Genomic DNA, 12,270 nt, shown 5'->3' on the forward strand with positions numbered 1-12,270 from the left:
TAATTCCAGAAAACTTTGTTCTTAAATCATTTTGTAAGTTAAAGTTACTTGGTCATTTGAGATTTATTTCCATCTATATAAAACAGAATTCTGAGAGGGGAGAATGGTTTTCTCTTACAACATGATGGTGTAACGAAGCCAAAAATAATAGTTTCACAGGGCAAACTATTCTTTTGAGAATTCCCCTTTTTTCAGCCTCTTGTGTTATTTGAGTAGACCCGTGCGGAGTGTTATCTGTCTGCTCGGCAGTTTCCCATCACTAAAAATAAACCTGACTCTACTGATATGACTGTGCCATTACCTGTCAGTTCCTCCCCGAGAGCTTTATTTTATGTAACATATGACATTTTCAGAATGAGACTATTGTTTTAATCTTTTTTTCTCTTTTTTTTTTTTTTTGTTCCCCTCTCTTCTCCTTTTTTTTCTTCCTAACAGAGCACAATCACTGGAAAGTGATTGACAGGGCTTGTCCAGTCCAGGCAGAACTGAACAAGAATACGTTTTTCGCTTTCCCCATGTGCCCCTTCACCAGTGGCACTCCCGGCAGTTTTAACCTTCAATGGCAGAACGAATCCTCAAATCGGGCGTTGGTATCTGGTTTGATAAACAAACTTAACCTCAATGATAGCCTTGGCCAGCCGCTGGCTCCCCCTACGAAAAGACATTGCAGGTCATTGTCTGAGCCAGATGAACTGTCTCGCTGTCGATCCCCCTGGAAACCCGGCAATTCCAAAGTCTGGACTCCCGTGTCAAAAAGACGATGCAACAGCGGTGGCAGCGCCACTTTACAGCGCTGTAACAGTCACGGCAGCGCCACCTTGCAGAGAAGCACAAGCGTCAGCCTGCCTCAGAATGCCCCATCTATAAACAACAATATCTTCACAATCCCCACCTGTAACACGTCCCCCATCCCAAGGCCTTCTTCTGCCAGCAGCGGCTTTGTGGACAGTAGTGAAGGAAGCACAAATTCATGCATCCGCTGGAACTCGGGAGGTTCTTGCGACTTCGACCCAAGAAGGCGCCTATCTCTGTCTCAGGAGCACATCACAGAACCAGGAGATGTATTGCCTTCTGCGAACAGCACTCCAACCTCTACCCCGGAGCTGAGAAGGCGCCAAGGATTGCTAAGGTGCCGATCCCAGCCATGTGTGTTAAACGAGAGGAAAACGCGACTAAAGCGGAGGCGCGACGAAGACGTCCGGTGGAATCGTCCATCTCTAGATTTCTTTAAAATGACACGGGTAAGTGCTTGTCACCAGACCAGGGCTACACGGCAATTTTGGCCATGACATTGAATATTCTCGATGCCACATGGGCCAAAATGTAATTGAATGTTGTCTTATTACGACATACCTGCTTGACTTCAAGTGTCTTGGCGGCCGCAACGGGACCACACCCGCTTTAATTATATAGCGATAACGCGATCTGTGGCCGTGACCAAAGCCGCCATGTAGCCCCAACCCGAGATGTAAAATTGAGTTAATCTAAATGGTGTTTTCCTTATATCTCCCTGTAGTCCATGACTTCTCACCCATTCTTTATTAGAACCATCTTCTATGTTTGTACGTCCTGAGTGGAAATGGTAATGATACGGTTGGGATACTTAAAGTAGTTCTGTTTGTTCCAGCCTGGTGGGAAGATATGTCCACATTGTTATGGAATTTTCCTTTTCTTTTGTCCATTTTATCTCGGTCTAAGGTAGAGCTGTGGGAAGATGGGAAGCGTTGCCATTCATAACGCTCAGTTCAGGAAACAAAAGCAAGCTTAGGACGGATGCACAAGTCAGCTCTATCTTAAAGTTTTTTCTCAAACCCAAAAAAAGTTATTTCAGTAGACGTTTTGAACTCTTAGATGGAAACTTGTAGAACATCAGGCTACTGCAAAAATAGCAAATCCCTGTTACAATTGCATTTCTATGAGCTACGGGAAAGTTCTTATGAAGTTATCCACTCTGTACACTTTTTACCACATGATGGACACTCATGGACAACAATGCACTAATTTTGCAATGAGATGGTCTTGAAATATTGTCCACCATGACTTGGGAGCTCTAACTGTAGGTAGATGGCAGCAATTGAGTCCCCTGGTTTCTAATTTGCAAAGGGTCATATTAATCACAGTACGGTTTGAACACCATGTGGGGAAAGGTCTGTAAAAATAAGTTTGGTTCCCTGGTTATTCCCATGACTGAATGAAGAACTTATAAACCATGGGGTGGTATACTTTATTTATATCTGCATATAAATAAACTTTGACCAACACCTATATTATAGTGGTGGTCCTTCCTATTTAAAGAGGACCTGTCACTTGTTCAAAAATGGAGTTGTAAAAATCCTCTAGCTCCCCTGATTCTGATGCTCTTTTCTGTTTTGCTTTGCGTCACTCCATTGCAGAGATATTCACATTTGTTTCTTCTGAAACGAACTATGTGAAATCTCCGCTTGCAGACCAACTGGCCTTGCCGTCAGTCTTCCCTGGGGGTGTTTTCACCCCTCTCTCCCAGACACTGCCAATCACAGCTTAGCTGTGTCTAGGATTGATAGCCTGCTAGGTCAGCTGTTGAGCATCACGCCCCCCCCCCCAGAGAAGACTCTGAAGAAACGCCCACTTAAAATCAGAGATTTCAAATACTGCCCTCCAAAAGCAACAAATGTGATTATCTCTGCAATGGAGCCACGCAGAGTAAAACGGAAAAGAGCGGCAGAATCAGGGGAGCTTAAGGATTTGTACAAGGTATTTTAATGCAAGTTTTGTGAGCTGGTGAGAGGTCCTCTTTAACAATTTACTTTTTTACCTCCATTTGGATGAGGCTCTCGGTTGAATTGATATTTGTATTATATAGCCTTAAGACTCATTTCTGCCCATAAATGAGCGCCGATCAGTTATATACTATTTTATGGCTTTCTTCACATGGGCAGACTAAACTATATGGTGACAGAGCCATCGGTTTTACCCCATGGTGTCAGCATCACATCTGTTATTTACTAGGGGCAATGTACTGCCGTCAATGATAATTTTTAGGCAGCCATCAATTAACCCATCAGCAGACAAAATAGTGTTTTGCTCCTTTGTCAGCTGATTAGCAGCATGTTTAAATGAGGCAATGATCAGGAAAGGGCTTTCTCATTGATCCTCATTTTCCAATTATTGTAAGTGGTCTTTCACGTTAGGTAATGGTTACCTAAATGCTCGTTCAGCCAGAAACTTTTCCTTGCGATCACCTACAGTACACTTGTATGCCCGGGTTGGCACATGTTCTGTACAGGAGTGAGAAAGCCACTGACTGAGGGAAAAAATGAGAAAAAAAAGAAAATCTTAGGACATCCTCATACACATGGTATGCTTTTCCTACTTAAATTTGCAGTTTTGGTCAAAATTGATCTAAAGTGTATGCCACCTAAGGAATATTTATAGACCCGGTTCCCTAGAATACTGTAGGACCTTTTTGGCTGATTATGCCCTTGTGTGGGTAACAAGGTCGCCTTCTTTTAAGTACCTAACATGGTGATTTGTTTATAGGGTGATGGTAGCAATGTACGGTTTCTGATCCTCGCTGGAAAACCTGCCCCTAAACAGTTGCAGATATAAGTGGAAACTTCTGTCATGAGCTCATACAGTGTCCTTACAGAACTTGAGAATGAATCCATTTCTCTACCCCTCGGAGACACGTTCGGCGCGTTACACTCTGAGAATAGTGATTAAATAGGAAAGTCCCTTTCTCATGCAGTAGAGCAGCGTGCCAAGAGTCGCATAGCTCACCCACGAGTCTCCTTTACTTTATCCCATCCGGTCCGAGTCTTCACTCTAATGTGGCAGAGGATTCTGAGTTTCTCAGCTCTGAACTTGTCGAAACTTGACCAACATTAAATTAGATTTTCCTTTACGTAACCTCTATCTTGTTTACTACACATAATAATGGCCAACATTTATTAACGCAATCTCTTAGCGTAAACTTGGGGGTAGGCAGACTGAAGACGTGCCAAATTTATCAGCGGCGCAGGTTGATGGATTGATTTGCCACTTTTTTACTACAAGTTAACCCCTTCACACTGTTACTGTAGCCTATAAAAGGGATTTTCCAGGACTAATAAATTGGCCTGCTGTATCATTATGATTGGTTATCAATATCAGATCAGAAGGGGTGGGTTACTTGGAGCCTCTGTTTACAGGTCCTACCATGGCTGGATGTACATGGAGTATATGGAGCTGGACCTGCAGATCTCCAGAACTTTTGTTGGTCCCTACAGGTTGGCTCCTATTGAAGGGAAGGGAGCAAAGCGTCAGTACCTGAGAACTGCCCCTACACAGTGTACGGTGCTCGCTCCATACACTGTGCACTCCAAACTTGATCGTAAGGATGACCTGTGTCTGATCCCCCACCAGTCTGATATTGATGACCAGTTACAAGGATTGGTCATTGTTTCTTAGCTCTGGTCGAACTCCTTGGCTCACAAAACTTTTTTTTTAATTAATTTATTTTTTTAGACCTTCCAAATTTTAGCAGTTTATTGTTATTATTTATTATTATAGCGCCATTTATTCCATAGCGCTTTACATGTGAGGAGGGGTATACATAATAAAAGACAAGTACAATAATGTTAATCAATACAAGTCACGACTGGTACATAAGGAGAGAAGACCCTGCCCGCGAGGGCTCACAATCTACAAGGCAGTTTAAATTGTTGTTAGCCTTGCGTAGGGATTACATGTGGTCCCCATTCACAGTAAGTGTTTGAGGAGACGACATGCTCTTCACTTTATAGCAGCATGGAGTCCCCCTGTCAGTCCCGGGACAGTGAGTGATACGCTTTCTAAGTCTGGAAGCTGGCGTTGGTTCTCGTGCGTCAGCTTTCCCATCACTGCTCCAATATCTAAAAACGGTCACCAAGTCTCAGAGGTGAAGCAACATGCAAATTTCCAGGGAACTCGTATCCAATGCTTCTGATTTGGCCATATCTTTTCGGTCCTAGAAATACATATAACAGTTGGGGGGGCAAAAAACTAAGTCAAAGTAAGTTTTTCGAGCTTGTTGGTGGCAGTGGCGTGCACCCATTTATTGCCATGGTTTGAACTTGGTCAATTGGAAGTCAGTATAATACAGTAGTTTTCATATGGCCTCTTGGAACTTCCAAGGGTAGTAGAGGGGGTCTACCAATGAGGTCTCTCCTGAACACTTATTAGATCTCTAGAGACACTAGATGAGTCAACCGAACCAACAGAACATCTGATGTGTATGGGGGCTTCTCAACTCACCCCTGACAGATGATGTAGAGTAATAGTAAAATTGTGCTGATGGAAGTTCAATGTCCAATCCTTGTTTTTTCCCTCTGAGATCATCACTCATCTGAGTGCTCACATATATAGACCAATCGGAAGATATATCTATCAGCCGAATGAAAGTTTGTCCGTCAGCTGTTTCGTGTATGGTCAGCTTTTAGGCTACCATGATCCGATTTTGGCAGGACCGGCCGACCATCTGTTAGCCGACAGTTGTTTAGCCTCTTGGGGAAAAAAAATAATTGTATATTTGATTAATTGAAGCAAAAATCTTCAGCATGCTATGTTTTGATCTAGAAATTCTGATGTTAGTCAGGTCTCTTGGGAAGAGTGGTAATTTAGATTTTTTTCCAGATTAGATGTAGACCAAGAGATAACCATGGATCAAATTAAATTATATTTATTGCAAGGTAGAGTTGAACAGGAAGATTTGTAGGTACCCCTGTAGTTTGTGGCCGACTGATGTGACCCCTGCACACCACCTTCTACTTGCCGGTGTCCTTTAGCCTTGGCATAATGTCTTGACATTGTTGATGTCCCGCTGGCCTACTAATCAGAAGAAGCACCAGGATTATCGGAAAGTAAAAGGAGGTTCGCAAAGCTCTGATCCATAAGCCACGATCCACTCACATGGCCACTGGACCAGGGTCCTGCAAATCTTTTTCTGTACTATCTTGGCACCATTACAGGATTGTTCTCCTCCAGTGAGGTCTTTCCCTAGAACTCGCCACAAAAAGTGCCACACCTGTCATTTGATTGTGACTTTTATGGTTGTATTTGATGTAGATTGAATGGAGCCCTAATACCTGACACAACCTGTGGCCGGATTCGGCTCTGTTTTTGTAAGAAAAGAGCCATGTTTTTCCTATTACCATTTGACCTTCCTACGTGAACGCCGACTTAGGCTCTTTCACTAGTAATGTAAATGTCCCTTTGTTGGAATTTGTTTCGGAGCTTGATACATGAGGTGAGGGGGTTAACAGCCGCTGTTGAGTTCTTCACAGATTTGCCTACTAGACGTGAGTAAAATTCTACTTTGTGTAGGAAAATGTGAGGGTTTTTGCAGTTGGTACTTGCCACCTGTATCTTCAGCGAAATGTCAGCCAAGGTGCGGATCGGGTTTCAGGCAAACACGACCCTGTGAATGAAAGACGTTCATACTTTCCCCAGCTAATGGTTTAGTGAAAAAAAAAAAAAAAAAATTCTGCTAATTTTTTTAGACAGCTGTTTGACCTCTCCGGAAAATGTGGCGCTTCCCTTGAGATTTGTCCCGTTATACAACATTTTTGAAGATTTGAGAAGTTTCACTCTCTGAAAAGCTAATGCTTTTTTTTTTTTTTTTATAAGCATGGCAGCTCATGCATGAATGGTCTTACAGACGGAGACGGTTCACGTTCCGCCGTTCGATTTTTTTATATATAGGGCTCAGAAAATCACAATCATCGGCTCCTATGGAATCAACAAAACATAACTTTGGCATACTCTGCTGTATATATTTGACCTTAGAAATCCTATACCTCTTTAAAGTGGAATTGATTTGTCGTTTGCCATAAATATATATATATTTTTGCCTGGTGTAAATGCCGCCGTTCTCCTGAATTCGGTGCCATTTTTCTTTTGTTTCTGCGCCTCTCCGTTTTTGAGATATCGACCTTTCTTCACCATCTTTAAATTTAGTCTTTTAGCCAACTAGGCCAGGTCCTGAAAAGACTCCCAGAGAAGAGTTGAAGACCACACCCACTTGACTAGCAAGACAAGATATATATAATATAGACAGAACAGAGGGGGCAATATCTCAGGAATGCAGAGGCGCAGAAAAAAAAGAAAACCCATGTCGGATTCAGGAGAATAGCGGCTCTTACAGCAGGCGATAAAAATACCCATTTATTGGAAGTAACAGGCCCTCTTAAAGAGACAAAAAAACGCAGCAAGACCTGTTTTTTTTGTAAGCCGCATTATCTTAATGACGAAAGTAGCGAACAGCCCCTTGAATTGTCTCATGGCTTGTGTTTCATTGGCTTGTTGAATTTTGGTTTTAAGCTGCACCCAACAATCCCAAAAAATTGGGGAAAATGTGTTGTGTTTTTTTTTACTGAAGGTTGAGTAATTGGTTGGGTTCGGGCAAATTTGTCTAGGGAATTGACAAAATACAGTTATTAGACGTGAATATACTAATGTTTGTTGGCGGCGCTTTTTTTTGGCATACAGTGAGCCCCTCTGGCGTCCTTATGCCTTCATTCCCTTAGGTGAGACGTGTGTGAACTGAGATAAGTGCGTTACCATAGTGTATAGTAATAGATCTTTGACCCGGAGTTGGCTATATATAGACATCTACACACACACGTCCTCTCGTAAAGCGGATGATGTGGAAGGTGAAACCTCTTCTACCTTTATTAAATAGTTATTAAAAAAAAGTTTTGCGGAACAAGCACTCTCGTCTCGTAACTTGGTCAACCATATTGGTCGTCACTCGGAACAAAGTTTTGTGTAGTCTTTTAAGCTCTTATTCTTGCCCGCCATCATGTATATGTAATATTTGGTTATTAAACCCAGAGATCAATGATGGCTCTTCCGCCATAGAAAATGTACAGAGCGGAGGAGACCTAGATATGGTTACTTGTGACTCCTTTCCAGAATGAGTGACCGATGACAGCACGTTTGTGGTCGCTTGCACATGACAGCTTCTTGTAATGCAAGAATAACGAGTCTGTCAGCCGTATTCAGCAGCATGCATTGCCCTAAAATGTTGCCCCTTTAAATTGGGGCATCATTTAGGCATGGCATGATTGGAAAGATAAATGGTGGTTATACATGCAGGCCATAGTGCATGTTCTGGGGCTAATATACAAAGAGTCCCATGTCCTACACCTACAATTATTAAAGGGTTGTACCAAGTTTTAGGCTAGGGCTACACGTTGACTTGGGGTGTGACACAGGCCGCGTAGCCAAAGTTGACAGATTGCTGCCGCCGCTACAATGAAGGCATAGTGCAAGTGAATAAGATCTCAAGTTAATGCGAAGAGCAATTTGCAAAGAATCTAACGGCTTTTTACTTTTTTCAACTTGCATCATTCTCCTGCATTATGCTGCTATTTAGCAGTGGCATATAGCGATCTTTGGAAGCACCACTTGATTCATGGCCGAAGTTGGCAAAAAAAGATCAAGCCTTAGTCACCACATGTTCATACTTGCTGATTGCTCTTGGTCCAATTGCTGGGACTCCTATCGATCCGTAGAATGGGGCTCTGCTAGATGATAACTTCAAACCTTGGTAACCCCTCCATTTTTGGCTCACATGACCTATTAATACTCAAGTTCACCTTCGCCTACCTAAAGGGGTTGTCCCACAAGCAACATTTGTCACCAACTGTATGATGCTGGGTGTCTCGCTACCGAGAGCCCCACTGGTCCTGAGGGCCCAGAGTCCCCTGCGTAAATGGAAGCTACAGTGAGCTTGTGCGACCAGCAACCACTACTACAAACTGTTAACAAACGAGTGATCATACATGTGTAGTGTTGCTTCATACTTACTGTGAACCATGGGACGGACCCCTGTTATTGTGATTGAAGGTGCGGAGTTGCTTTTATTGAATGGGATCATCTGAGAAAACCTTTAGGCAGCCAGCTCTGTCCTGTTTTTTTTTTGTTTTTTTTTATATATATACACCCGGCTCTCAGTCCGATATTAAGAAGGGGTAGTATATGGTGGACATTCAAATGACTATAGTTATCTATGTAACATCTGTCTGAGATGGTTTAGTGAATCCTGCATTGAGCAGAGGGTTGGACACGATGACCCCGGAGGTCCCTTCCAAGTCTAACATTCTATGATTCTATGGCTTGAGTCAACAAAAGCAGCACTTCATTCTTGGTCAGAAAAATAAATCTCTCTCTTTGGGCCAGTCCATCAATGACAACACTCATTTGTTACATAGGAAGGCGGTAAGTTGACAACTTGAGCAAACGACTCACCGCTTCACTTATGAATTGCCAAGCTTTCAATGCAGCTGGGTATTAACCTTTGGCCAAGTAGTGGTGGCTTCATCATCTTCAGCTTCATTTCAAACTCAATTATGTGACTCTGGTCTTAGACAGGTGGGTCAGAAAGTGGTTCCTAGCTTTGGAAAGGCTTTGAAGTGTTTCAGAACAGGGTCGCTTAGTTTGTCACTGTCATAACTGATCCAACCGATAAACTTCTGTAGATGTGACGTGGCGTAGGCTTAAGCACACTTTACATAACCCTGTCTGGTGCATCTCAGTCCAGTTCCTGGTTGTTTAAGTGTTTTGGCTGACGAGCATGACAATGTGTTACATACCTGTCGAAAATATGTAGTATAGCCTAAGGATGGCCTCCATGACATTGTTACGGTGACCTTAAAATACTTTATAGGAGTGTAAACAACTAAAATATTTTTAGGTGAATACTATATTTCATCTGCACCAATGAAGACCAGATTCTAAGTAGGGTCCTGGAGAAATTCTTCACCTCCTTTTTCACCTGCACTGAACATCTTAACTTCAGGTAGTTTATTTAGTGAGCATTGATTGCCTTTTTCCATTTTACACTCCAAAAATGTGACTACCCTCAATTCTCTGCAAACTAATTTACATAAATTAGTGGTCTACTGGCAGACTGAGAAGACAATGAATCACCATGGCTGACTTGTAGAGATCCTTGGCAACTTGTACAATTATTAGAGGAGCTCAACTTTCACAATGTGATACAAAGAAAGAGGCGTCTGTAATCAATTTTCCTTGAACCGGTTGCCACTCTTGCCATCGTGACTACAGGGTGGTTTATATTTAATGTTTCTTTCGGTAGGATCATCCTGAAGAATGTGGACTTTCACCTTGACGTCATGCGAATAGCTTTGATAGTCGTTCTACGTTATCTTTTCTATGATGGTTTACTGGAAATCATATAATGTCCGATTATTGTAAGAGACAATGGACTTTAGATGAAACCAGTGGCTTAGTAAATAATTTGCCACACCGAAGCTAGGATATAGAACTGTATAACTCTTTCCCTTACTGTTCACTGGCCAAGAATTTTATTTTATTTTTGTGTGAAATTTTCATCATACTTGAGACCTCTAGGAAGTATCGGCAAAGTTCTCCGTTGAAATTTTCGGAAACTCAACCATCTTTGAAGGTTTCCAGTGCTGTGTTGCTTCGAGGGATCCTAGGCAGAAAATGGGTGGGGAATGATTGTAAGTGGGGTGGAACTATAGCCAAAAATTTTTTGTCTGAACACCTTGATATCTATTACTTGTGATGCCAACTGGCTAAAGTTGGCAGATATATTTTCTATCGCCCCTTAAAAATAGTGAAAGAATGCCACTACTACTAATGGGCATATATATGGACATGAGGTCTGCCATTCGAAAGCCTCCACTTAGAAGAGAAGCGACATTAACATTTAAGTAGTCGGCTCGTCGCACTACATTTTTCCTATATTGGCTTATTTAGGTTCACGCAATATATATATATATAATTTTTTTTTTGTGAAGACCATCCCTTTAGTCGAAACAAAAACTCTCACCAAAGACTATCAATACCAACTCTCGTAGCTCTTCTTTGGGCTTGAACAGGTTGCCAAAAACGAGCGCTGGACTTTAAAAATGAAACTTTACTCTCTTACCGCAATATGTTTATTTTCTGCCACCCTGTAAGGGAATGTGGGTCTTAATCCAGAGGCTGTTTATTTGGCTGTAAACGCATCATGGCTCGGAGAGCGCTAACCACTAAACCTTACTTCCTCTTCATCTCTGATTTGCAAAACACAAGCGTAGAAAAAAACAGTAATATGTTGCTATAGTAGCTTAGGTTTCGTTATAGTGTGCATGTAATAAGTTACTTCATAGAGGAAAAAAAAGTTAGGTTCCCTTAAAGGAAATCCACACCTTCGGGGAAAGTTTCCTTTTACTTAATTCTAGCCCAATAATAAACATTTTAAATTTGGTTTCATTAAATTTTTTTGCACGATTTGCTTCTTACAGCCTGCAGAATGAATTAACGAAGAATCGGTTAGTCAGCTTCTTTATATTCTTTTTCTGAACTACTGTACTAATTTATGACCACATCTAAGTTCAGCTCAACTTTGATGTGGTCATGAATGAGGGGACAGCAGTTAAGTAAAAGATAAGAGTGAAGGCTCGTACACACGACTGATTTTCTCGTACGAGAGCTATCCATGGTGAAGCACTCGTGCCTATGAGATTCTTTTGGGCTGTGCACTTGTCTGATTTTTTTCCTCCGACCGAGAGGTGTGTGGAAAGAATTTTGAGACCTGTCTGATTTTGATCCAAACGGTTGGATCAAAATTGGTGATGCAAGTCTATGGGTCCAATTTTCATGGGCTTTCAGAAGAGTGTAGAATCTTTTTTTTATTTTTTTCCCTCTTCATGTACGAGAAAAACTGATGCAACTTTGGTCAAACGATGAACAGAATCATCAGTCAGTTTTTCATTTATGTGGAGAAATTGGTTGTGTGAACCTACCCTTAAGCTATTTGTCTCAACTGGATTCTGAGTTAACTCATTCTGTTGCTGGCATTGTGCAGATAATTATTTAAACTCTGTCAGAACTGATGGATTCTTAGTTAACTCGTTTATCAATCTTTTATTTACCCTCTATGTCCTCAGTTATGATTTCAATCTACATTAAAGTTGAGATGAACTTTGATGTGGTCATAAATCAGCACAGAGGAGTTAAAAAAAAGTCCTCATTTATGATTTTATTCTACATAAATGTTGAGATGAACTTTAATGTGGTCTTAAATCAGCACAGAGTAGTGCAGAACTAAGTCCTCATTTATGATTTTATTCTACATTAATGTTGAGATGAACTTTGATGTGGTCTTAAATCAGCACAAAAGCATTCAGAAAAAAAAAGCAAGTGGAACTGTCGGTCAGAAGGAGCTCACTTGACAAATTCTTAGCTTATTCTGCAATTTTCCCCAAAGCTGTGCATTTATTCCATTTCTACAATGGA

General features: G+C 41.5%; 1 protein-coding gene across 2 annotated transcripts in view; it reads left to right on the top strand.

Annotated features, from left to right (window-relative positions):
* FAM53A (family with sequence similarity 53 member A) overlaps window positions 1–12,270 on the top strand; it is a 70,314-nt gene that overhangs the window by 34,761 nt on the left and 23,283 nt on the right. For both annotated transcript variants that reach the window (XM_077280206.1, XM_077280205.1), the window contains exon 4: window positions 436–1,241. In XM_077280206.1, the coding sequence (XP_077136321.1) occupies window positions 436–1,241 (806 nt within the window). The remainder of the gene's footprint in view (window positions 1–435; window positions 1,242–12,270) is intronic.

Source organism: Ranitomeya variabilis, chromosome 1 (assembly GCF_051348905.1).
Source record: "Ranitomeya variabilis isolate aRanVar5 chromosome 1, aRanVar5.hap1, whole genome shotgun sequence".
In the NCBI taxonomy this organism is placed as follows: Eukaryota; Metazoa; Chordata; class Amphibia; order Anura; family Dendrobatidae; genus Ranitomeya; species Ranitomeya variabilis.